Genomic DNA, 26,542 nt, shown 5'->3' on the forward strand with positions numbered 1-26,542 from the left:
AACTCAGAAATCCACCTGCCTCTGCCTCCCAAGTGCTGGGATTAAAGGTGTGTGCCACCACCGCCCAGGATCTTTACTATTTTTAATTATGTATAGACATGTGTTTATGCATACGGGCACACATGTTGAATGCAGGTGCCCAAGGATGCCAGAGGCATTGGATCTCTCAGAGCTGTTGATACAGAGAACTGAGAGCTGTGCAGATGGATGCTGGGAACTAAACTCCAGTCCTTAGGAGGAGCAGCAAGTGAGCCTCACCATGGAGCAGGGTTAAGCCACCCACCCCATCACTCCATTTCCTTACCTATAGTCTACCCATAGCTAAAGCTGCCTCACTGACACCTATTTTCTCTCTTCACTTTTCCAACCAATTCAATATTAACCATTAACTTCTTCTAGTGTTTTCTTTTCCATGCATATACACAGTCAGCCAGTATCTTAATACTATACCTTCAGTATTCCTGTGCTTTTTTATGATGGCATTTAAGGGGAATTGTGAATCTTAACTGTTGTTATATGCTCATAGTGGGCCTACCCTTTCATAGTGACTGTTTCTGCAGACACTGTTCTACTTTTCAGGGTATACTAGGAATTGTAAGTACAGCCATCAAAAAAGTAAGTAAAGACATCAAAGAAGCCTCAATAAATTCCTGGACAAATTCCAAGAGAACACAAACAGCCTAATGAAGTAAGGAAGTTAAGAATGGATAGAAGCCGGGCAGTGGTGTCGTACGCCTTTAGTCCCAGCACCTGGGAGGTAGAGACAGGTGGATTTCTGAGTTCGAGGCCAGCCTGGTCTACAGAGTGAGTTCAAGGACAGCCAGAGCTACACAGAGAAACCCAGTCTCGAAAAAACAAAAACCAAAAAAACCAAAAAACAAACAAACAAACAAACAAAAAAAACAAAAAAAAGAAAAATGAATGGATACGAATTGAAATTGAATAAAAAGACAGAAATACTATGTTAAAAAAAAACCCACTTGAAATAGCAAACTCATGACATCAAATAAAAAAATCTATAGAAAACCCCACTAATAGAATGGCTCAAGGGAAAATGCAATGCCTGGGCTTAAGACAAAGTATAGGAAATGGGGCAATCAGAAACAACAAAATAAATCAGCTGGATGGTATCAACAGAGAACTGGAGATCTGTGGTACACTATAGAAGACCAAATCTACAAATCATGAGCAGAAAAAAATGATTCATGCTAAAGGCATAAAAAATAGTTTAATGAAAATCATAGCAGAAAGTGCCTAAATCTAGGGAAAGATATGCCTATCCGAGTAATGGTGCTGCAGAGTGCCAAACAGACAAAACCAGAGAAGAGCCTTGTCATTTTATGATAATGAAAACACTCACTATACAGAACAAAGAAAGCATTCTGAAAGCTGCACAAGAGAAATGGCAAGCTGCATGTAAACGCAGGCCTAGCAGAGTAACTGCAGATGTCTCAACAGAAACTAAGGCAGGAAGGCTTAGGAGGATACACTTCAAACTCTAAAAGACGACAACTATGAGCCAGCATACTATACCCAATAAAGTTATGTAACAATCAAGAGGAAGAAAAACATTCCACAAGAGACATTCATAAACACTTAACTAGCCCTGCAGAAGATACCTAAAGGAATTCTTCAAAATGAAGAAAGATCACATCCAGGAAGCTAGAAGAATAAACTACACTGCAAACAGTAGTTGAGCAAAGGAGGAATACAGAAACATCCAAACTACAGGGTCAACAAAACAGATACATTCCAATAATAATGCTTACTCTAAAAAATTCCCCGACCAAAAGGTAAGATCAGCAAATTGAACTTAAAAACAGGATCTAAGTGTGTATTGTTTAACAATACACAATGCCATTTCTTTTTTTCAGCTATAAAAAAAAAAAACAAAGTTATGTCACTGCGAGAAAATGAAAGAAACTGAAAATGATCATATTAAGCAAATTAAGCCAGACTCAGAAAGTCGAAGACCTTGCTTTTCCTCATATGTAGTATTAAATTTACACAGATACATAAAATCATGCATTATATTATGATGTGAAAGCAGAAGCAACACTATTTAAGGAATAAAGGAAGCTAGCCGAAGGAGTGAAGGGGGAGTACAGAGGGGCCGAGGAGACGGCTCTGTGGTTAAGAGCACTGGCAGCTCTTCTAGCACCTTGGTCAATTCCTAGCACCCACATAGTGGCTGACAACTATGTACATTTCCAGTCCCAGGGGAACTTAATGCCCTCTTCTGGCTTACATGGGCAATGAATGAGCATTGTGTATAGACAAAAACATGGAAGCAGAACACATATATGCACGGAATAAACAAATCCTTAAAAAGAATTTTAAATAAAATGGTGATATGAAAGGGAATTTATATTTATTTATATTTAACACATATTTAAACATAAATTTATATGAAAATGTCCCTATGTAAGACAGTCCCATGTACAATGAATATATAATTAAAATTCAATAACTAACCTTCCTCCCCCCTCCCTTAGTACACAACTAGTCCTTTATAGAACTAAAATGTTATTTAGATGCAGGAAAAGGGAAAGACATGTTTAATGAAAGAGTAGATGCTTATATTACACATACATCCAGTAAACAAATGAACTATATTGGTAAAACAATATATATATAAAGCATCAGCTTTAGTGGATGACAAAATTACCTGCTGACCAAGGGGCTGCTTTTATTTCCAGGTTCTGAAAAATTGTCTGTAAACTCATATCTGGTCTTAATACTTCTTGATATCTAGGATCCATTTTAAAGAAGTCACAGGGAACCACTCGGAGCTGTCCGTCCACATTCCTCCTTAAGGACTGAAGGGGCAGAGGTGACATTAGAAATTTATCATCATGTATACCTTGCGACAATTCAAGATCTACCTCAAAAAATTAGAAAAGTAAATAAAAATAAAAACAGCTGGTGGGGTGTGCCTGAAAAATCCTCACTCAGGAAACTGAGGCAGTAGAATTATAAATTCAAGGAGGGCCCAAGTTACATAATAACTCTAAGACCAGCCTATCTCTATGATAACAGTGAGATCTGCTCTTAGAAATCTAAGGGCTGGAATGTATAAAGCTTAATGGTAGAACATTTGCCAAACATCCAGGGAGGCTTGCCAGCTCCTTAAATAAAATAATTCAAATATCTTGCATGAAGATATAAAAAGTCTTAACAAACCTCAAATTTAACAAAGGAAATAAAAACCAACTATTGTATGAGAAATGATCAAATGCCACAGTTTTCTTAAGAGGTCTGAAACATAAGTAACCTTCCACAGTGGCCAGGGAATTCAGTAGTCCAGTACTTGCGTAGCATGTTCAAGGCTCTGGATCTAACCTACAGTACCACATTAAAAACCAAACCAAGCCAGGCATGATGGTGCACACCTTTAATCCAAACACTCAGAAGACAGAAGCAGGTGAATGAGGCTGGCCTGGTCTAACAGAGCAAGCTGCAGGTCAGCCAGAGCACAGAGAGAAACCTTGTCTCAAAAAAACGAGAAAAAAAAAAATCACCGACAAATCTTTTTTCTTTTTCTTTCTTTTTTATTATTGTTGTTGATGAGGCTTTAGCTGTTTGTAAAGCTGGTTCTCTTTTGGAGGGTGTGGGAAATGTTAAGGCAGAGTCTCACTATGTAGCACTGGCTGGCCTGGAACTTAGTATGTAGATGAGGCTGATTTCCAACTCTTGGGTGATTAATTCTGCTTCTGTCTCCCACGTTAGGATTGTAGGTACTTGGGAGGCAGGAGCAGAAAGTGCTCTGCCAATCTGATCTACTAGCTTTTATCTTCTTCAATGCTGTCAATTACAAAAACAGTTTGTTTTACATTTTCAACATGTAGTCCTGTCTGGTCTAAAATTCCAAATATAGACCAGGTTAGCCTTGGAACCAATGATTCTCACTCTCCTAGCTCTGCACCAGACTTGAGGAATTAAAGGTGTGTGGCACTTCACCTGCCAGGCCCGCTCACCACCCAGGTTTAACCATGGGCCTTGTTTGTGCTAGGCCAACTAGCTGTTCTACCACCGAGCATAACTCCACCATCGGCCAACAACAACTCAACACTCCAAAGTTTCATTTCTAAACAATTCAATCTTTAGCTATTGTAGCTCTTCCCACAACTTTTTTGTTGTCTCTGGGCACCTTTAAATTCAGGCCATTCCTTCCTCAAGCTTTTAGGAAGCTGGTAGATAGTATGTTTCCTGAATTAATTTCCTCCCAAGTGGTCAGCTGTCAGTTAGAGACTCAGAAACACTGAAACAATCATTTGGGGGGAAAAAACCCCAGCATTCTGCAACTGTATTTATCTATCTCAAACCTTTTTTGCTTCAATTGAAGTCCTAAGTAAACAGAGAGAGCAGAGTTCATCCATTAAGTAACCTTAGCCCTTACTCTTGAATGTTAAGTTCACACAGGACAGGGCCACTGCACAGCTTACGGAAGACAGGGACATGAGTCTAGTGACCAATTATACATCACTCAGCTAGACTGCACAGGAAGAGAAGATGGGGCACATTTCCTCCTGATCTTAAGGGAACAAACTACACTCATTTAACAAAAGGTAGATTAATTAAAAAGTGTAACAACAAATTTATCAATGTAACAAGTGATCATATGTAGATTTAGAAAGCAGCCAATTTTACGCTGAGAGGCAATGGAGAATGGACAGCCAGGGGAGATGAGCTTGAATAAAAGGAGTGTGATTTTCTAGAATCAACCAAAGGTGGGAGCAGACCCAAGGCTAGTCTGTTCAGATTCTTAGGCTCGCTGTGTTTATGCCATTCTTTCCTCCTGGGCAGAGGGTGAATGCTTCTGACAAAAGTACTCATGACTGACTATGAATCAAGGTAGGTCCAAGACTAACTACCTTTATAGGCAGTTCTCACACAGAAAGCTTACAAGAGTCACAGGCTTATCGTTTCTTTTGCAGTGAGGTGGTCCTAGCTTCTGTACCTATCCTGAGAATAGGAGTTCTGGTCTCTGGGGCTCGAACTGAAGAACAGGAGGGCAGAAACACCTTCTTTCTGAGGCTACACCAAAGCGTTTCCAACTGTCCTTTATTCCAAAATACTCAGTATATCAATGAGTCAGGCTTTGAGGTTATCATTTTCTGGGCCCCAGTAGGAAATAGAGATTTCAGAACTCCCAAGCTTTTAGGAACTCAACAAGCATGGAATACTGAAAAGGTCCTAGTCTTTATAGAGATATTACTTTAGGAACATAAAAATATACCTCCAAATGTGGAATAAAAGTCTTTTCACTTTCAAAGGCAACCACTCTGGCACCAGCTTTAAGTAATGCCCCAGTCAGGATTCCAGGACCTGGTATGTTAACAGAAAAACTTTATTTGCAAAATAAACAACATAATGTCTGTCTCTCTGTCTCTGTCTCTCTGTCTCTCTCTAAGACAGGATCTTACTGTGGAGCTCTGGCTGCCCTGAAATCCACTCTGTAGACCATGCTGGCCTCAAACTCACACATCAGTATCCTTCTTGCTGGGATTAAAGGTTTGTGCATTGCACCTGGCCAGAGTCACTTTCAAAGTCGACTTTACACAAGTTTCAACGACACAACGTTCCCAGATGAGATTCTTTTTACGTATGTAAAACGATGATTAGGCAGTTAACTTGAACCCACAACATCTCAACAGACAAGCTGTACAGCCTTCTGTCTGTCAGTGACAGCAACACTTACACAGTCCTCAACAAATGTCACTATTTCTTAGAAGAAAAACAAGTATATAAGATAGTATTTAAGATTGTGATTACCTCTTACTCACGGACTATTTGAGTGTTTAATCATAAAAATTACTGTCAAGTCTAAACGAAATCGACTTTCTGTAAGAAGTGATACTTAAGAAAGAAACGAGAATGCTCAGAGGGCAACAGCGCTTGGCGCGTGAAGCCTGAACACTTCACTTCCATCATTGAGATCACATAGTGTAAGGCGAGAAATGATTCTCGCTAAGTCGTCTTCTGACCTAAACACAGGCGCATACATGATAAATAGACACTAATTTAGAATATTAGGAACGTAAAAGCTAAGGGCAAACCTTCTGTTCAACTCACCTGGATTGCACTCTACTATAAGTTGACGGGATGGGTTCTGGTTCTCCAGCAGGTCTCGTACCAGGTTCCTGGCCAATTTCTTACATGCTACGTGACGCGTAGGCTCCGATCGATTCTTGGATGTCCACGAGGGCGACTCCTCCAAATCAGAATCAGGCAACGGCTGCATGCAGAAGTCAGAGAAGCCACGGCGGTTCCTCGCTTGCCAGTCCTTCCGCGTCGCCGCTGCGGACCCTAGAATGCAAGACGGGCCGCGGCCGGCCAACACTGACAGCGCCAGCCGCGGGGGCAGCCCCATCGCCGGTCCCCTCATCCTCCTCTAATGTCCACCCCAACCACCAGTTAAGGTAGCCTCTGCGAAGGACGCGGAGCACCCCATCACACGTGCACACACTTCCCCGCCTCGCTAGGCCGGGCGGAAGTAAACAATGACGATTGGCGCATGCGAACGACCTAGCCTCAGTCCTTTCCTCACTAGATTCCGCTTCCGCCCAGGCTCCGCCCCCAGGCTCCTGTGAGTGGACTCTCCGGGTGTGTCCGGGCTGGAACTCTATGGTCGCCCGCCCTCCGCACTTCCTCTCTAGCCGCGGTCGCGCACTCTATGCTCCTCCGTCCCGCGGCCAGCCGGGAGGGGTGCGCAGAGGGAGGCGGGGCGGGAAGGCTCGAGGTGTCTGATCCTCCAGTGCCGCGGGAGACCCGAGCCGGCTGGGTGACAGCTCGTCAGCCGCCATGTCAGCGAGCGGGGCTGGAAACAGATCCGGCGCCCGGCGGTAGCCCTTGCGTTGCCTCGGATGCCCAGGTAAGACCAGCAGCCGGGTTGCAGGGGACCAGCCGGCTGGCGGCCGCCGCCGAGCTGGGGAGAGTCGCTGGCTCCTCCCCGGGCGCTGTCCTCCCGGGAGTTGCAGCGGGTCCCCTCGCATCCGCCCCCTCTCGGCTCTCCTGTTTTCCCCCCGCTTTCCTGCGGGTACGCGGTTGTCGCGCGCCGCGCCAATTTCTCCGCGCGCGCTCCCCTCCCCGAGGACCCTGCAGCTTCTACTGCGCGTCGGTGTCTCTCTGTTCGGTGGCCCGTCGCCTGTGCCGGCTTCCCTGCGGGTGGCTTTTATTTGCCCTCATATACCTTCTTTCCCTTCCACAGGAACCGCCTAGTGCCTCCTTATTTTCCTCCCTCTGGGCCAGGATTTACCTTTTCTTTTTAGTATGCATGTTTGCAAGACTGAAATTTAAGGGTGGAAAAAAAATTAATATTTGAAAGCTTAAAATTCTTTCCTATGTTTAAAAGGATTAAAGCCTTAGGAAAGCTTCTTTATTCTCAGTGTAAACTTAGTTAAGCACATTGTACCGTGTAGAATGCAATTTAAAAGGCCGATTGCAAAGACTAAAAATAGGATGCTCTAATGGGAATTTTGGCAGTCTTTGGGGGCAGTGTTAGAAGATCCTTTTCTTTGAGAGTGGTTTCGGTGTTTGGGGATCGGACTCAAAGCTTTACCCCATTATCCCTTCCGTGGAGGCTGGAAGCTGCGGCCAATCAACTTCTTAGTTTAAAATATGTACAATCCTTTCTGCTTACTCTGCTGGCAGCATAATTGAGCTTGGCATATAAATGCACAAGGGAAGAGTTTCTGAGGAGTGTGTCACCTGCCAAATAGCCTGAAGATCAATCACCCTTAGCTGATGAAACTCTAGGACACAAAAATTGACACCTGAAGATGGCAAGTTAGCACACTGTAGAAGCTATTACCTGTTATCGACTGATCTTGATTTTATGTTTTTGTTTTTTATTTATTTATTTATTTATTTATTCTAATGTCCTTTCCTCATTGAAACATTCTAGTCAGGCATGGTGGTGAAAGTCGACTCCTGGCATTCAGAAGGCCGAGGACCCACCAGTTTGAGGCCAGCCTGGGATGCATAGAGTTCAAGGCTAGTTTAGCGTATAGTAAAGCCATATCTCAGGAAAAGAAAAAAGGAAATGTCCCACCCCCATGGGCATTTTGATAAACTCAGAAGTATTTTAGATTTACACCCCTCCCCAGAGCTACATTTTAACAATTGAATATGGCAGAATGATTTTGTGGACTTTTTATTTATTAATTAATTAATTTACTTTAAATCCCGATCCTTGCCTCCCTTCCCTTCTCTCCTCCCAGTCCCTCCCTCAGAATGATTTTTTTAAAATATCAGAGCAATAACAAAATTCACTTATCAAGTATATCCTTGAGTTTTCCTCTTTTAAAATAAGTCGCTTAAGGCAAGGGGATATAGCTCAGTGGTAGACCACTTGCTTAGCCCTGAATTCCATACCTAACCTAGCACCATTTTTAAAAAATTTCATAATGCCTGTGGACCACAGCCTAACCAGTCCTAGGAAACTTAGGGCAGGGTTTATTTTCCTTTTGAGTGGTTGATGTTAGAAAAGTTACATTTATCGCCCTCCTTCTTTGTTAGGGGTCAAACCCTGGGCTTTGCACACAGGCTGGGCAAGTTAGTGCTCTACCTCAGAGCTACCTCCCCAGCCCCCATTTCTGTTTGTGTGTGTGGTGTACATGTGTAGTGCGATGTCACGTGACTGTCGCTGTCCACTGTTTTCCTTAGACATGTTCTGTTCCTGAACCTGGAGCTCCCAGATCCTGCTGGGCTGACTGGCCATCAGTCTCCAGGGGTCTGCCTGCCTCCATCTTCCGCACACTGAGGTTATAGATGTGGGTCTTTGGGGATCAGGGGTCTGCCTGCCTCCATCCCCCGCGCACTGAGGTTATGGATGTGGGTCTTTGGGGATCGGGACTCAGCTTTCCATGTTTTCTCGACAAATGCCTTCCTGCCTGAGCCCTGAGCCCTCCCCCTTGGTTAACTCAGCATCCCTGGGATTCAGGCCTTTGCCGTGTGCCCAGTTGTCTCTCTCCGCGCAGTGTTAATGGTGTACTTGTCTGCATCTGCAGGTACTTGAGTAATACAGAAAGCACCCCACCCTTAGGGCCCAGATGCTGAAAAATGAAATAAATGTCCATTTCACTATTAAAATGAATCTTGTTTTGTTTTTTTTGGTTTTTCGAGACAGGGTTTCTCCGTGTAGTCCTGGCTGTCCTGGAACTCACTCTGTAGACCAGGCTGGCCTCAAACTCAGAAATCCGCCTGCCTCTGCCTCCCAAGTGCTGGGATTAAAGGCGTGCGCCTCCACCACCTGGCTAAAATGAATCTTATAATCAGCATTTAGACTTATTCAGAAAAGCTTAATTAAAGGTTTTTTGTTTTTGTTTTTGTTTTTTTCCCTAATTGCTTAGCAGTTGGGGCTTTTGTATCTTGTGCAATTCTTGTGCCTCTGAAGTAATTTTTCTTTCTAACAGTGCCTGCTGGTTTCTTTATGGCTGGTTTTAAATTATTTTTCTTATTAAGTTATCATAATCAAATTGCTTGAGAAAGGAAACTACTGCTTCCTTTTCTTTCTTTCTTTCTTTCTTTTTTTTTTTTTTGTAGCTTTTTAATGAGAACTGAAATTGGGGAATACTAAGTGACAGTTCTGGTTTGCGTCAGAATCAAGGCTCAAGAAGCATCATTCAAAGAAACGGAAGATAATTCTAAAACTAGACTAGCAGCCCCACTTACCGGGTGGAAATGGTCTTAATGGCTTTACTCCTCTGCATATCAGTTACTGCAGTAGTTTTCAAGATTTCCTGCTAGGTCTGCAGCTCTGATGTGGTTAACACTCAGCACATCTCGATTAGGACTGACCGTGTTGCAAATATCCAAGAGTCATCTCTAGCCAGTGCCTCCCTCATTGGCTGGCATGCAGCTATAACATTGCTGTTTTATGCTTAAAATGTCTTTCTACCGGGAAGAGTCTGATTCTCTTGGAGTACATGAAAAAAGTTTCTTCTCTCTCTTTCTTTCTTTCTGTTTGTTTGTTTGTTTGTTTGTTTCGAGACAGGGTTTCTCTGTGTAGCCCTGGCTGTCCTGGAACTCACTCTGTAGAACAGGCTGGCCTCGAACTCAGAAATCTGCCTGCCTCTGCCTCCCAAGTGCTGGGATTAAAGGCGTGCACCACCACTGCCTGGCTTCTTTCTTTCTTCCTTTCTTCCCTTCTCTCCTTCCTTCCTTCCTTCCTTCCTTCCTTCCTTCCTTCCTTCCTTTCTTTCTTTCTTTCTTTCTTTCAGTGCTTCCATTCTCAAACTGAGAAGATTCTGTGCAGGAAGAGGGTTCTAAGAACCCTCTTCCTGTTCGGCGTCAACATCAAACTCGGCTCCTTTAGTGAGCACCGATGCCCAGTCCTTGTTTAGTGATTCATCATAAGATGAATCGAGGGCTCAGTCATTTCCTGGGCTGTCATGGTGACACCTGTGTGGCACCACAGTATCAGGGCTGGAAGAGTCTCTGTCTACTTAGTCTCTTGGCACTGAGTGGGGAGTTTCCTGGGAAGGACCTGTGGGACGCTTGAACTTTGTTATGACACGGGTAGGGTACCTGCTGCCGTTGTGTTGAAACTGACCATTTTCTGACCCAGTTTCAAGGACAGCTGATGGTTTTGGGGATGTGGCCCCTGCAGCACGGTGTTTCTTGTCAAGGCCAAGGTAAATGTTTAGGCAAAATATAGACTGAGAGGATTTTGGCTTTGAAATTGTAGGTACTCGAGTGTAGGTTTGTTAAAAGGAAGTGTGGCAGCTTTATATAAAGCTGCTGGCACATCGCCTAGGGACCTGCCAGGGGCTGCTGTTGCAGCAGATGCGGTAAGTCAAATGAAAACCGTCACGGTTCAGAGCTGAAGTAACATGGAATCCAGCTGACCCGTATCTTGGTCCTGTCTTGACTCCTGTGTTGCAATAAATTTCCCAATTAATACTTCTTATAATTCAATATAAAAACACCTGCTTCTTTGATGAGCAAACAGACTTTCTGTCTAGAGTGCAGACTTTATAGAACGGCAACCCTGGAAGGCTGCCTGGGGATGGACTAAGTTTTCTGAAAGAGGTACATACAGTCCGGTAGTGTTTTCATTGGCATTTAAAACTAGACCGTTGTCTATTGGCAGCTTTTGGATTGATAAAAAGAATTCAATTCAGGACCCCAGGGAGAAAATTCCATACAAAGTATGGAATCTGCAGGACCACCAGTAGACTCAGGGCCAGCCTGAGCTAGTGCACAGTGTGAAAGCAGCAGTCAGGAACAGAACGATTCAGGCTGTGTGAAACTTTGTAGTCAGTCAGGAACAGAGGATTCAGGCTGTGTGAAACTTTGTAGTCATGCTTGGGTGAATCCAGAGTAACTGGCACAGTGATTGTGTGCCTTTGTTTCCTCTTAACCACTTTAACACCCATGTATCTTATATAATACACATGTATCTTGCACAATCCTGCTACTAGCTTAGACAATGTAGTAAAACTTGTCATTTTAGAAAGCAACACTCTAGATGTAGAGGCAGGAGGATAGTGAGTTGGAGACCTGCTGAGCACCTTAGGTAACTTAAGATGACCCTGTTTCTAAAACCTAACCAAAAAACTAAAAGAAACATTTTTTTTTTAAAATCTTTTCTGAAAAAAACCAAGCCAGGTCCCAGCTAAGTCAGAGGCTGAGAGAGGGAGTTCACTTGAACCCTGGGCCTGGGGTCAGCTAAGTCAGAGGCTTGAGCCCTGGGCCTGGGGTCAGCCTGGACAGCATAGCTAGTTCCCTTCTGGAAAAGAAAATTAAAATATACTTCCCTGTAAATTGGTCCTCGTAAATTTATTTTAGTAATTTGAGGAAGAAAACTGATAGCCTAGCAATGTTTCCATTTCTTTAAAAAGCTTCTTTAGGGCTGGAGAGATGGCTCAGTGGTTAAGAGCACTGACTGCTCTTCCAGAGGTCCTGAGTTCAATTCCCAGCAAACACATGGTGGCTCACAACCATCTGTAATGGGATCTGATGCCCTCTTCTGGTGTGTCTGAAGACAGGGACAGTGTACTGATATACATAAAATAAAATCTTTCTTTCTTCCTTTCTTCCTTTCTTTCTTTGTTTATTTTTACTTTTAAAGGCTCCTTTAGAGAGCTTCCAGAAAGAGATTTCTGACTGAGAAGGTGTGGTGTTTTGTCTGGTGTCCTGGAACTCACTCTGTAGACCAGGCTGGCCTTGAACTCAGAAATCCACCTGCCTCTGCCTCCTAAGCTCTGGGATGAAATGTACATGCCCCCACACCCTGCTGGTCTGGTGTCTTTAGACTGTTGTGTTGCTTTCCCTTCAGTTTTGAGTTTTATTGGGTTTACATTACTACATTTAATGCAGACTTTCCCTGTGATCATCCCCATGGCAAAATATATTTACTTTCAACAAGGGCCTACTTTTATTTTCTAAGCAATTGGAGTAATTTATATGGAATATTTTTTAAAACATGGTATATTTTGAAATTCTGATGTTTGATGATAGTTGGAGATTTCTTAAAGTGTTTTAGGCATGATTTTTGAAATTACCATATTTGGAGACAGAAACCTTATGTCATGTTACCACTGGGCTACTGCACCATGGTATCTTAGGACTTCCTGGTTTCTGTCATCACTGGCCATTTGGAATGGAAAGATAGTGTGTACCTATCAAAGGCTGACAAGTCCAACTTTCCCTGTCATATACTGCCTAGTAAAAATTTTAAAACGGTAGCAAATTAGCAACCTTTTTTGACACTTGGGCATTGACATTTTGACAGCATGTATGATTGTAAGAATTAACACCATAGTGGGTACTGTGATATGCACCTTTAATTCCAGCGTTTAAGAGAGGCACAGACAGTGGGTCTCTGTGAGTCCATGGCTAGCCTTGTACATAGGAAGTAATACCTTCTCTCAAAAAAAGTAAATAGAAAAATAATTAATTTTATCTTGTAATATACTTTATCTTTTTTTAAAATTTATTTATTATTATATGTAAGTACACTGTAGCTGTCTTCAGACACACCAGAAGAGGGCTTCAGATCCCATTACAGATGGTTGTGAGCCACCATGTGGTTGCTGGGATTTGAACTCAGGACCTTCAGAAGAGCAGTCAGTGCTCTTAGCCGCTGAGCCATCTCACCAGCCCATATACTTTATCTTTTAAGTATATCTTTTCCCCGGAAAACTACCATCTGGTAGATCAGTGTATCCATTTTTTTTTTTTATATTAGCCGTGTTTTGGGAACTAGGTGTTACTAGGTAGAGGCTGTCTAATTTGAATCAACTCACAGTAAGCTCTTAGGGTACTTACAGATTTTGAAGTTACTGATTGCCTTAAAATATGTGCACTTTGTGATGCAACAGAGTGGTTTTCCTGGGCATTGAGCTTATTGCTTTGAGGCACCTGAGCACCTGCTGTCCTTTGTGTTATATGCACGCCCAATCCTTCCTTGTTCAGTTCCTGTCTTGGGCAGGTACAGTCATACCTCTGTAGACTTAACAGAACGACTGGGCGAACTGAAGTCATTGCCGAAGATTTCTCGAGGAGAATTTAGTCTGTAAAAAGATTTTAAGGTTTTATTTTTCCACTCATAGAATATGGAAAAGGCTTATTTAATCCAAGTATGATGTATGTAAGTTTTAAGGATTCAAGAAAGTAGCCCATGTTATTTCAGCCCCTATACTCAGTGTAGCCGACAGAAGGAGGTGACCAGGCTTGTGATCTCAGGATTAGAGAGGATGGAGCGGGAAGAACACTGCAGATTGGTAGCCTTCTTCTATGATACATAGTGAGTTTTATCGTTCTGTTCTGTTTTGTTTGGAGTGCTGGGAACTGAACCCAGGAATTAAAAAAAAATAAAACAAAATCAACCAAACAAAAACTTTTAAAATTACATTTGTATGTGTTTGTGTATGTGTGTGTGTGTGTGTGTGTGTGTGTGTCTGCGTCTGTCTGTGTCTGTCTGTCTGTCTATCTGACTGTGTCCCAGGAATCACATGCAACACAGGCACACAAGGAGGTGGCAGAAGAGCCCGTGAGAGCTGGTTCTTTGCTCCCACCATGTAGCGCAGGGACTTGAACTCAGGCTGTCCAGAGAAGGTTAAACAGTAGTTTGCATATTTGACTCTTATAACCCCTAGCCATGCCATGGAGAGATTTGCTTTTACGAAAGCTTCACCCTCCTGACACCCTGAAGAGGTAGGTGGAGAACGACGTAGAGAGCCAGGTTCTGCCCGGGAGCCCTTATCCAGGCTGAAGCAAAAACTATGCTAGGGATGTCTGCTGATGGACTTAGGATGCCGCATGCACCTGTGACGGACGCTTCACCTTAAAGCCCAGTGCTTGAGAAGCCTTTGCTGGGGGTTCACACTGGGCCTGTGCCTTAGTAGTATCTGAAAGAGATTTTGTGCTTACTGTAGCACGTTCCCTCTTCTGATTTGTGCCTAGTCTGCCCGCCAAGGAAAGGTGAAAGGTTGGAGCACTCTGGCTTGTTGTAAGCCTTAAAAATCTTATTTAGAATGTTCCTCTCTTCAATTATAAAAAGTGATTCTCCAAAGAGAAAAATAGGTAATTTAAAAATGGAGTTATTGAAAAAATTTTTTTTCTCCTGTCTAAAATACTTAAATAAGAGCTTATTTGGCAGTCAGGGCCCATGATGTCTTCTGTCTGTACTGACAAGTGTGATAGATTGGCCAGAAAGAGGGACACACTCCAGGGGACATGAGGATATTTCTAGCCTACCTCTGCAAACTACATATCATTTTGAGGGGAAAATGAAAAGGCATAATCTACCAAACAGTACCACAAAAAAAGCACTGGAAAGTGTTCTCCGGGAACATTTTTATTGTTGGTTTCCCTTTCTTAGTGTCTAGCTTAGGATAACACGTCTTTAGTCTAGAACCTTTTCTCTTCCCAAAGCTCCTATCCAAATCCGGTATTTGGGATAACTCATTTCAAAAAAAAGCACATTAGGTGGGTTTTTGTTGTTGTGTTGTTTTGTTTGTTTATTAAGATAGTGTTATCTATGTAGCCCTGGCTGGCCCGGGACCAGCTGTGTAGATGCCTGTCTGCAGATGGCCTATCTCTTGCTTCCTGAGTGCTGGGTTAAAGGGAGTGCTGCCATGCCTGGCTACCTTACACTTCAGAAATTTATACCTTCAGAAATTGTTCTTTATACCTCTCTCTAGAATCTTCAGGATAGTTTGTTTGTTTTAAACATCAGTTTTGGTCCTCCACGTGCTTTAGAGTGAAGAGTCATTCCTGTGGATGTTTTCGTAGAGTTTGAAGTTACTCTTGATTTAGGATTAGGTAAAGCAGCTTGTGCTTTATACTGAAGAGCATGCCGGGGTGCAGAATGAACTGGAAATAGGCTTGCTTATAGACATATCCTATAATGAAATAAAGTAGGTGCCAATTGGATACAGGCAGAAAGATTATCTTAGAATAGCAGATGTAGAGGCATCCCTCTGAGATGAGAGCAAAATACTGGCTTCCATGTGACATTCAGTCATCTCTGCTGTGGTCCAGTTGAGGCTATAAGCAGGGATGGGTGGGTCTAGAGGTGAAGGTCCAAAGTAAAGAGGTATGTGGCCGTGGGTGCTGAACTAGAAGAGATCATGACAGTGAAAAGTGAGCTGAAGCTGGGTAGATACTGTGCTGATTCAAACAGTTGTCATTTTCTGTAGCAGTGTGTGGACTGGCTGTAAGAGATACGAAGATGCGGGTGGTGAGTGGGATGTTGCAGATGTTGAGATTTTATTTGAGAGTGTCAAAGGGAATATTTTGATGCTCGGTTAAAAACCCAAGATGGGATGGCAGGCACTAAATTGAGCATCAGATAGTAACGTGTCATCATGGATTTTTGAGACATGAAGAATTATTTGTTCCACAAATATGTGCAGCCACTGTTTTTGTTATGTGAGACAGAAAGGTAGTGTTTTCTGAAGATTAACCTAGCTCTGGAATGCAGGAGAGATTGAGAAGGATATGTGAGGCACTGGGAGCCTTTAATTAAAAGGCACTGTCTCTGTTCCTTATTTGGAAGAATAGGAGATAAGCTGACATGGTCTCCACTTAGGTTTTATAATACAGCTAAATTGTTTCTGCCATATGAAATATTATACTTTACCCTAGTTGAATTAAAGAAATGAATTTTAATTAACTCTAAGCCATGCAAGGGGACATATTATGATAGACATAAATAAGAAAATCTGCCACTTTGGTGAGAAACTTTGAAATGCATAGGCTCATGGGAGATTCTGGACTTGGTGCGACTGCCTGGGAACTTGATGGTTGATGTTGGAGCCTAGGTAATCTGAACGTTACTAAGTAGGGTGGGATTGTGGGGCCAGAGCTTACTTACACAGAGCACTTTGTATAAGACTCTACCAAGATATCTGATGAAAACTCAAGTCCCTGAGATATAGACATGGGCCATTGACAAGGCTTAGCAGGTGAAGAGGCTTGCCACCAAACATGAAGACCTGAGTTCAATCTTGGGGACCAACAGGGAGGAAGAGAACCGATCCCAAAGTTGTTCTCTGGCCACCATGTTTGGTATTTGTGCACACACCCACACTCATGCACACACAAATTCACATGCACACATACCCACAAATACATAAGTAATTTTTAAAAATTGTTTTAATTTTTTAAAAATAATTTTAAAAAATAATTTTTAAAAAACAAATAGTTTTACATGAGTTTAAGTTTTTTTTTTTTTTTTTTTTAAAGAAAGGACATTGACATGAATCCAGGTGGTGGTGGTGCACACTTTTAAGCCAAGCACTTGGGAAGCAGAGGCAAGCAGATCTCTCTGAGTTCAAGGGCAGCCTGGTCTACAGAGTGAGTTCTAGGAAAACCAGGGCCACATAGGAAAAAAAAAAAAAACCCTGTCTCGAAAGAAACAAAAACAATAAAGAAGGGGGGGGGGAAATGTATATGAAACCATTTTGGTGATTATAATTTTATAATATAATAAGTAGTATATGGGATTAAATTGCTATTGATGATGATGATAGATTAGTTCCTGGCTGGCCTAGAACTCACTAATGTAGACCAGGCTGGCCTTGAACTCATAAAACTCGAGTTTATGAACTCCTGCCTCTGCCTCCTTAGTGCCAGTTTGCCAAAATCTAGATGTCTCTCTATGGGGGCGGAGAGAGGGCTTTGTGAGTACCATCAATTTGAAGTCAAGGACAGAGAACACGTTTGTAGAGTCCCTTCTCTCCTTTTTGACCCTTATTTTGGGGTGGAGCTAGGATTGTCAGGCATGAGTCCAGTGCGTTTGCCGGCTGAGCCATCACCATGCTGGCCTTTAAATGCTACCTTTCTAATTTAGCTCCAGAAAACATAGAAGGAGACATTATGGAACAATTCGGTTGCGCTTGTGTCTGTGATGTGTTAAAGCTCTAAGGTGGAGATCTCCAACCTGAACTCTTGAGAACTGGCATTGTAGAATTTCTCAATTCTGTAGGTGGCAGCACTTATATTGAGTTTTGTAAACATAGGGTCCTAGGGGATACAGGACTGTTTGAGCAGTTCTGAGCACTGGCTGCTTAGCCAGAATATGGTGGTGCATGCCTTTAATCCCAGGGCTCAGAGGTTAGAAGTGTGCCCTGCTCTTACAGAGGACCTAAGTTTGTTCCTAACACCTATATCAGATAGCCCACACTTGTCTGTAACTCCAGTTCAAAGGATCTCATGCCTCTGGACTCTGGGCACCTGTACTCCCACACACACAAACCCACACACAGACACATAGATGATGATCTCTTGGGTTTGAGTCAGGTGACATGCTTATTTTTTTTGGAAGGGGGGTTTATAGGATTAGTAGAATACAGGAAGATGGGTTCAGAGAGGTTATAAACAGGTGTGGGCTTGTGGGCTTGGGGACAAAGTGCTCTTCAGTTCTGCCCGAGGGCCTGAACTGGAATAGGGGAGCATGCTTGAGAGGCAAGCCTGGGCTTCCCATATCTTTCCATCTGGCCAAGCTGATGTGTGCCTGGTTCCTCTGACAGTTCATCATCTTTCTATGCTGTGGTCCTGTAGCATTCCATCCCTCCTTCTCTGGCTATCTGTTCCTTCATTTCTAACGGGATCCAGCATCTTCTTTAAGGATGCCTGAGACGGGCCTCCTGAAGCAGCAGAGTAGTGCAGTGTACTCTCTGTTGACGGACACAAGGCAGGAGAAAGGTAGATGTAATCTTTTTTTTTTTTCCCCTTAATTGTTGGCAGAGCTGAGGCCTGATCCCCCACCCTTGCACATGCTAGGCAAGTGCTCTATTCCTGAACTTCTCTCTCCAGCCAACATTATTACCACATATACCAGTCAGATGTTCTTCTACCTCCCCAGAGTAGGCTAAGTAAAGAACTGTCAGGAACAAGGACAGTTTCTACACTGGCACACCACATTAAGACATTATTAGCATGTGTCCACATCTGGTGCTTTTGGGTGGGGGCCGCAGGGGAGATCCAGGGATCTCTTAATCACTAGACAAGTCCTACTGATGAACTATGTATATAGCCCTGGCCAGTGCTGCTGCTCATTATGGACTTGAACTCAGGACAATCCTCCTGCCTTAGCCTCCCAAGTACTGGGATTATAGGCCTGTGCTATCACCACACCTGGTTATCTACTGTGTCATTGAGACAGTGTTTCACTCTGTAGCCCAGGCTGGCCTAGAACTCTATGTAGCCCAAGTTGGCTCAAACTGATAGCAGTCCTGGGGGGGAGGGGGGGAGTCCAAACCACAGATTTCATCCTTAGAGATACAGAAATCCAAGTCTTCCTGAATTGCTGGTAGGAAATGTAGCATGGTTGTTGACCCCGCTGGGAAACTGTGTGGCAGCTCCTTAATCAGGTAAACAAAAGTATCATTCAGCCTTGCCACTAGGCTCCTGAACTATCCTGAGGAGGAAAAAAACAAATCAGCTTGCTGCTTACCCCCCTGGAATGCTGGCAGCTCCAGGCTAGAGGCAAGAGGAGGGGAGGCTGAGGCCCAAATCAGCTTGCTGCTTTACCACACCCCCCCACTCCCCCTCTCCCACCTGGAATGCTGGCAGCTCCAGGGTAGAGGCAAGAGGAGCTGGAAACTAAGCCCATCCCTGGTTACACAGCAGACTCGAGCCAGAGTGGGAAATATGAGACCCTGCCTTCAATCAAACAAAAACCTGAAAGGGGTTCAAGTGAAAAGGTGCACACAAATATCTGTAACAATATTACTCATAATACTCCAAGAACTACCAGGATGCTTATCCGTTGATGGTTGGATGCATAAAATGTGGCTCTGCCCTTACAGTGAAGTGTTGGGAATCAAAGGAAATGATAGGTTTATATTTGATTGCTTACTTGTCAGTTTGCTAAGGTATAAGAGTTGTACCATGCGTCATCTGCACAAAGAAAGTGTGTTTCAACATAGATATTCCATGGCAGCACCATGATAGGTAAAAATAGTCACAAAAGTGGCACACACCTTTAATCCCAGCACTTGGGAGGCAGAGGCGGGTGGATTTCTGAGTAAGGGCCAGCCTGGTCTACAGAGTGAGTTTCAGGATAGCCAGGGCTACACAGAGAAACCTTGTCTTGAAAAACAAAAACAAACAAAAAAAATAGTCAAAAAAGACTAGGTATTGCATGATCCATTCCTCCCTTCTATCTATCTGTCTGTCTATCTATCTATCTATCTATCTTTTTTTTTTGAATCAGGGTCTTTCTATGTAGTCTTGGAGTTCCCTATGTAAAGCAGGCTGGCCTTGAACTCACCATGATCTACCTGCCTCTGCCTCCCAAGTGCTGGGATTAAAGGTGTGTGCCAACACAGTTGCTATGATCCCATTTATATGGAATGTCTGCAATAGGTAAATCTGTGGGGATAGGCAGATTAGTGGGGTTTTTGGTTGGTTGGTTGGTTGGTTGGTTGGTTTTGGTTTTGGCAGGATCTCACACTGTAGCCCTAGGTTGGCCTGGAACTCACTGCAGCTCAGTGGCCTTTGAGCCTGTGCCAGTCCTTCTGCCTCACAGTGGAGGTTAGTGGTTGGAGTGGTTGTGGAAGGCTGTGGGGAACACTGGGGAATGAATGTAGAGGGATCACTAGCTGGATGTGAAGTGAGGGGGGCTAGGGGAGATCTGAATGCTCTTGAACGGATTGCTAGAGTTCTACCATTTAAGGTGGATGAGTTGTATGTAGAATTGTATCTTAGTGATGTTGTCACTGAGACATTTAAATGGAAAAAATTAATATAGAGAACTGTAGAAACCTAGAGAAATACAAAAAACAAAACCTTGTGCTTTTTTTTTTTTTTTTTTTTTTTTTTTTTTTTTTTTGGTTTTTCGAGACGGGTTTTTCTGTATAGCCCTGGCTATCCTGGAACTCAAGTTCAGGATTTACGGAACCACATTCTGATGTGGCATGTCAGTGCTCAGGTCTACACATCTGTCTATAAACACAGAGCAGAATTAACAAATCATGCCTTTGACACAACACCACAGCTTCTTTTAAGAAGAGTTGTGTCCCTTGCTGTGTCCATCGCTGGGGCTGAAGGGAGCTGGCCTCACCTGGATCCAGACTCAGGCTGTGAGCAGTAGAATGTCTTCAGACTGCCCCGAGTCGACTCACTATCTCGGGCTATGAGCAGTAGAATGTCTTCAGACTGCCCCGAGTCGACTCACTGTCTCAGGCTGTGAACAGAAGAATGTCTTCAGACTGCCCCGAGTCGACTCACTGTCACTGGTGGGGTTCTTAGTGCCTTATTTGTCAATTTGTTATGGCTTAAGAGCTGTATGAAGAGTCATATGCACACGTAAAGTCAGCTTTTACACCTTTTAAGTAAAATTATAAGTAAAATAATGTCAGTGCTTAAAGGAACATGGCAGACATCTTTAGGAGAGCTATGCAGGAGAGAAGACTCTTTGGCATCTCTATTGAATCCTGAGATTTTACTGCTGAAGAAATTAAAGTTCCCAGGGACTACATTTCTTACCTAAGCATTTCAAGCCAGTTATTAATCAAGCGTGAATTGGAATATAGCTCTCAGCGTTTGGAGTCCAGCATTCTTTTCTTACTTGGCTTAGTGTTTAGGCCTGTACTGCAGCACTTCGAATGCACGGGCAGGAGACTCAAGAGTTCAGAGCCAGCCTGGGCAACACTTGGTGTGCTTTTCTCATGCTTCCCCACTCCCTCTGCTTATTCGCAGCCCTTACTGAAAGCTTGTACTTTGTTGCTGGTTTGTACTTATGTGTTTGTGTCTTAAACTACAATGTGCCAGGATACCAGCTCCATGGCTCTGTGTAGCCCTGGCTGTCCTGGAACTCACCCTGTAGACCAGGCCGGCCTTGAACTCAGAAATCCGCCTTCCTCTGCCTCCCAAGTGCTGGGATTAAAGGCGTGCACCTCCACTGCCCAGGCAAAGGTATGCCCGATTGCCATCTTGCTGTTCGTGTGTTTTTGTTTTGTCTGCGTTTGAGTGTTCTTTCTGCATGGATATGTCTCGGCTCTCCTGGATGGAGACTTATGGACAGCTGTGAGCTGCATACAGATGCTGCTGGGAACGGAACCCAGGTCCTTTGGAAGAACAGTGGGTGCTCTTAACCACTGAGCCATCTCTCACAGCCTTGTCTCAATTCTTTCATCCTTTGCCCTACCAACCTTCCTCCCCGACTTTTCTCTACAGTGAACCTGGTAGGGTGTGCATAGTAGACACTCTGAATGTTTGATGAAGGACATTGATTTTTTTTTTTTCCTTTAGCAGCAGTCCTTGGAAACTTGGCCTTTAACGTTCATGGGAGCGCCAATGTGGAAGTGCTGGGAAGTCTTGTTCCAGCACGCTTTATTTTTAAAGTCTCAGTGATTAAATTGGGTTTTTATGTTTTTAGGATTCATCTTGCCCTCCCTGATTTTTATTCTGACGGAATGTTGCCAAGTTATGTAGCTTTCAGGAAGATTTTTAAAGTAGATAATTTCAATCATGATAAGGAAAAGAACATGCCCAGAGGAAATCATTCAGGAAAAAAAAGAATGTCTTTGTGGCTAGAGATCTTCCAAATGTATTCTGTTTTCCTCGTGTGTGTGTGTGTGTGTGTGTGTGTGTGTGTGTGTGTGTGTGTGTGTGTGTGTGTGCTGAGGATAGAACCTAGGGCTTTGCACAGGCTAAGTCAAGGTATCTACTGTTGAGCTATTTGCTCCCAGATTTTTTCTTCTCTTGTGCATAACCCACCCATGCTTTGACCTCCTGATCCTCCTAGGTCTTGGAATTACAGGCATGTACCACCACACCCAACTCTTTAGAATTGATCGCGTTTTCCTTTCTTTATATTTTCCTTTCTCCTTCCCCTCTCTCTCCCTCCTTTTCCCTTCTCTTTCTCCCTCAGTTTCTATTTTTTGGTAATTTGTTTCGAGACCAGGACTTAACCCTTGGAACTCTCCACAAAGCACAGACTGACCTTGAACTCAGGATCTTTCTCCTGCCTTAGCCTCCCGAGCACTGAGATTATAGTCTGCACTGTCACATGCAGCTTGGATCTGGGTTTGAGCTAATTTTAGATTAAAAAAAATCTTCAGAAGGCAGTAGTAGTGATACCGTTGTCTTCCCGGTCCACTGTTTCACACCTCATGTTCAAAGTGTCCACGCATGTCTCCATTTTTACTCGGTGTCACAAGGCGTCACTTTAGCTATAAAATGTCAGGAGTATCCTATTAATAACATTGATTTTACTGATTTTATTTAATTCACTAAGCATGGCCATACTTGGGTGGCACCAGTCCTACACTAAGCCTGGCCATACTTGGGTGGCACCAGTCCTACACTAAGCCTGGCCATACTTGGGTGGCACCAGTCCTACACTAAGCCTGGCCATACTTGCATGGCACCAGTCTTGCACACTTATTTCTCAGGCTCTCAACTCACTTTTATCACAGGGGTGGAATTTCCTAGGGTGATGTGCTTTTTTTGTTTTGTTTTTTTGTTTTTGTTTTTGTTTTTGTTTTTGTTTTTTCGAGACTGGGTTTCTCTGTCTAGCCCTGGCTGTCCTGGAACTCACTCTGTAGACCAGACTGGCCTCAAACTCAGAAATCCACCTTCCTCTGCCTCCCAAGTCCTGGGATTAAAGGTGTGCGACACCACTGCCCGGTACGATGTGCTTTTTTTTATGTAGGAAAAACAGTGAGGAATGGCACAAGGTGAATGTCTCAAGCACAACTGGAAGAGAAGAAACAAGGGAAAGCTCAGGTTAAAGTTGACCCTGGCCTAATTCCACTTGTCTTTCTAGTTTAGAATGTAACTTAGAGCACCTACTCTGCGTTCTCTTTTCATTTTAAGCACATTCGTTCCGTATGTACAGCACAGACCTTTGTAATTACAAACCCAGAGTTTTCTCACATTATGATGTCAGAAAGCAGAATGAGTCTGATAATTTAATTCACTTCAAAACAGCTAATGCATATGCACATTTAGGAATTTTCTGCCATGTTAAAATCATATTTAACCTTTCAGGGACAGAAGTACCCAGTTTTCAAGTTTGCCACCAGCTAATCTTTGTGGGTTTGTTAAGTGTAAAGTACCATCTTATGCCATGTTTTTTGCCTTTTACATCTGTGTCCTTAGGTAAGAGGCAGTGAAAGTGAACTGTCAGTGCCACAGTTCAGTTGAACAAGCAGATATTTATACCTTTTATGTGCTCTGGGCTGGGCTGCGGTGAGGATTGCAAAAGACATTTTCTGTTGCCATAAAAGCGTCATTCCAGTTGGGCAATCATCGCGGCGCACGCGTGAAATAACTTGAAAGAAGCCCTACAGCAAAAAAGGAGCGAGGCTGAGACAGAATGTCCTGGATCTCGCAGGACACTGCTTACTCCATTAAAACCAGCTCTCTGAAGATGTTTCCATGTCAGCCGCATTAGCTCTGCCTCCGTTGTGACCAGGCCTTTCTAAGGTTAATAGCGTCAGTTTCCCTCCCTGCTCCCCCTAACTTGTCCAAACTCCAATATATGGCTCACCATGTACTTATCATGGAGTCTTTGCATTCCGAGGGATGACTGGAGCTCTCTGCTGTGTTTAAGTCCTGATTCTGAGAACAATATGGCCGTGAATGAGTAACCTAACCTGCTATAACTTCAGTCTCCTCATCTAGGGCGTGGCCTTGTTATTAACATTTGCGTGGTAGGATTGCTATGGAAATGCATGAGTTACTGTAAGCACAGTACCGAGTAACCACTGCAGCATTGTTGTTGTATCCTCATACTCCGATATTGTGGTCACCCTTCTCGTAGAGTTTCATAATCACTTGCTTCCGTAGAGCCGTTCATTCGAACCTGCGTCACTGGGTGTCATTTGGTGGTGTGCCATATAACATCTGTTCCTTTCAGCGCGGAGTTACTGTCTTGATGTTGTGAGAGACTGCGCGTTTATCCTGCAGCTTTGAGATTCCCTATTCTTTCTTCTTTCCCCTGCTCTCAGATATTTCTTTATTCCCCTTGATCAGTCCTCAATTCCGTCTGTGTGTTCTCCACTAGCTTGTAAGTCAGCTCTTCTCCAAGAGGAATCCTGTTTTTAAATGATAATAGCAATATGTGTAATGTATCTTTAAAATGCCAAGCTTCTTGCTATCACTAGAAAGTCAACAATTTCACAAATGACCAATCAGATAGTTTAATACTATAATACAGTATAAAACATAACTGAGACTGTCATCTAATGTATCTGCTTGTTAAAAAAAAAAAATCTAGTCAGAAGTCTGGGAAGAGAGCTCAGTGGTAAAGAATTTGTCATACAAGTGTGGGGAGCTGGGTTGGGATTCCAAGAACCCAGACATGGAGTGCGCATCAGAGATCCAGAACTTCAACAGTGAAATGGGAGAGAAACAGGAAGAAATCCTGAAAGCTCGCGGCTCTCATGGCAGCTAGCCCGGAAGATGCAGTGGCAAGCAAGAGACCTTGTCTCAAGGTAGACGGTGACAGTTGACATCCTTGACTCAAGGTAGTCGGTGACAATTGACACCCAAAGCAGTCTTCTGGCCACCCGTCCACATACCATGGTATATGTGCATCTGTGCACTTAAGATGTACGCTTAACCTCTCTTCCCCCACAACCCTGAACGTAAAGTAATTGGTCTCACCGTAAGAGGAAGTGTGTTCATCCTGCAGCCATTCCTTCATTCTGTAATGGTAGAGCCCAGGGGCTTTGACGGAATGCCGGCTTTTGGGGATTAGCACTCACTTCTGGGTTCAATCCCAATTCTGAGGCTTACTACATACTCCTGAGCAACTTATACATCTTTATGTCTGCTTCCTTTTCCATAAGATGGAAAAGATAATAGGGTTTCTATGCAAATGGAATAAGAAGTGCACAGAATGTTAGCATGTACCCAGCCCTCATTAAATGTTCAACAAATGTTGCATGTTTCAACAGCTATTTTAGAGAACAGAATGAGGGTATTCATCCAGTGGGCTTGAATTTTAACTGCCTGTGGGAACTAAGAATGAGCCCTTGTATCTGGAGAACCCAAACAGAACCCAAATAAAACACTGGAACAGAATATGTCACACAGCACTAGGCTCTTAAACATGGCTGTGTTTTTTTTTTTTTTTTTTAAGGTTTATTTATTTTATTTAACGTATGTGAGTACACTGTAGCTGTCTTCAGACACACCAGAAGAGGGCATCAGATCTCATTACAGATGGTTGTGAGCCACCATGTGATTGCTGGGATTTGAACTCAGGACCTTCAGAAGAGCAGTCAGTGCTCTTAACCACTGAGCCATCGCTCCAGCCCCAACACGGCTGTTCTTGAAAGTGATAGGATGAGTTGCAGTGTAGGAATGTGGCCAGCAGAAGGGGCAGAGAGCTTTTTTTCTTTTTTTTTTTTTAGATTTATTCATTTATTATATGTAAGTACGCTGTAGCTGTCTTCAGACACACCAGAAGAGGGCGTCAGATCTCATTATGGGTGGTTGTGAGCCACCATGTGGTTGCTAGGATTTGAACTCATGACCTTCCGAAGAGCAGTCAGTGCTCTTCCCCACTGAGCCATCTCACCAACCCCCCAGAGAGCTTTTCTTGTCTCTTGCTGTGCATTCTCTTGAAGACTTCCTAGAGCATTTGTAAACGTGGCTCCTTGCTAAGCTACAAAAGTAGCCCTGGCTAGTAAGGTGGGATGCCCCGTAAGAGCAAAGCACTTGTGAAGGGGTCATCCTTCAATCGGCCTATGCAAGAAACCCACAGATACAGCTATACAACATAGGCGCTCACAAGCATGAGGTTCAGAGCATTCACTCTAAGCAAGAGCTGGCAGAAGCAACTTAGAAGTGAGCATATGGTGTGTGTGGGGGTGGGGGTGGGCTGGGGGGGGGCGGCAGGCAGCATACAGGGCAGTGGAGAGATGGCTGAGTGATGAAGAGCCCTTCTAGAGGGCTCAGGTTCAATTCCCAACGCCCACAGGGCAGCTCACAACTGTCTGCCACTCCATTTCCCCGGGATTTGATGTGCTCTTATGGCTTCCCTGGGTACGAGGAATTCACCTGATGTACAGAAACACACAGACGTTTTAAACACACATAACTTTCAAAAAAAAAAAAAAAGATTTCA

General features: G+C 43.4%; 2 protein-coding genes across 2 annotated transcripts in view; one reads left to right on the forward strand and one right to left on the reverse strand.

The window, feature by feature from the left end:
- Positions 1-6,641, reverse strand: part of Tfb2m (transcription factor B2, mitochondrial) — a 19,281-nt gene extending 12,640 nt beyond the window's left edge. Inside the window, exons 1-3 of the mRNA XM_031391018.1 lie at positions 6,076-6,641; positions 5,240-5,328; positions 2,669-2,819 (exon numbers count right to left, since the gene is read on the reverse strand). Coding sequence (XP_031246878.1) covers positions 2,669-2,819; positions 5,240-5,328; positions 6,076-6,388 — 553 coding nt within the window. The 5' untranslated portion in view covers positions 6,389-6,641. The remainder of the gene's footprint in view (positions 1-2,668; positions 2,820-5,239; positions 5,329-6,075) is intronic.
- Cnst (consortin, connexin sorting protein) overlaps positions 6,588-26,542 on the forward strand; it is an 81,101-nt gene continuing 61,146 nt past the window's right edge. Inside the window, exon 1 of the mRNA XM_031391003.1 lies at positions 6,588-6,874. Coding sequence (XP_031246863.1) covers positions 6,677-6,874 — 198 coding nt within the window. The 5' untranslated portion in view covers positions 6,588-6,676. The remainder of the gene's footprint in view (positions 6,875-26,542) is intronic.

The sequence above is a fragment of the Mastomys coucha genome, unplaced genomic scaffold (assembly GCF_008632895.1).
Source record: "Mastomys coucha isolate ucsf_1 unplaced genomic scaffold, UCSF_Mcou_1 pScaffold1, whole genome shotgun sequence".
NCBI classification, from domain to species: Eukaryota; Metazoa; Chordata; class Mammalia; order Rodentia; family Muridae; genus Mastomys; species Mastomys coucha.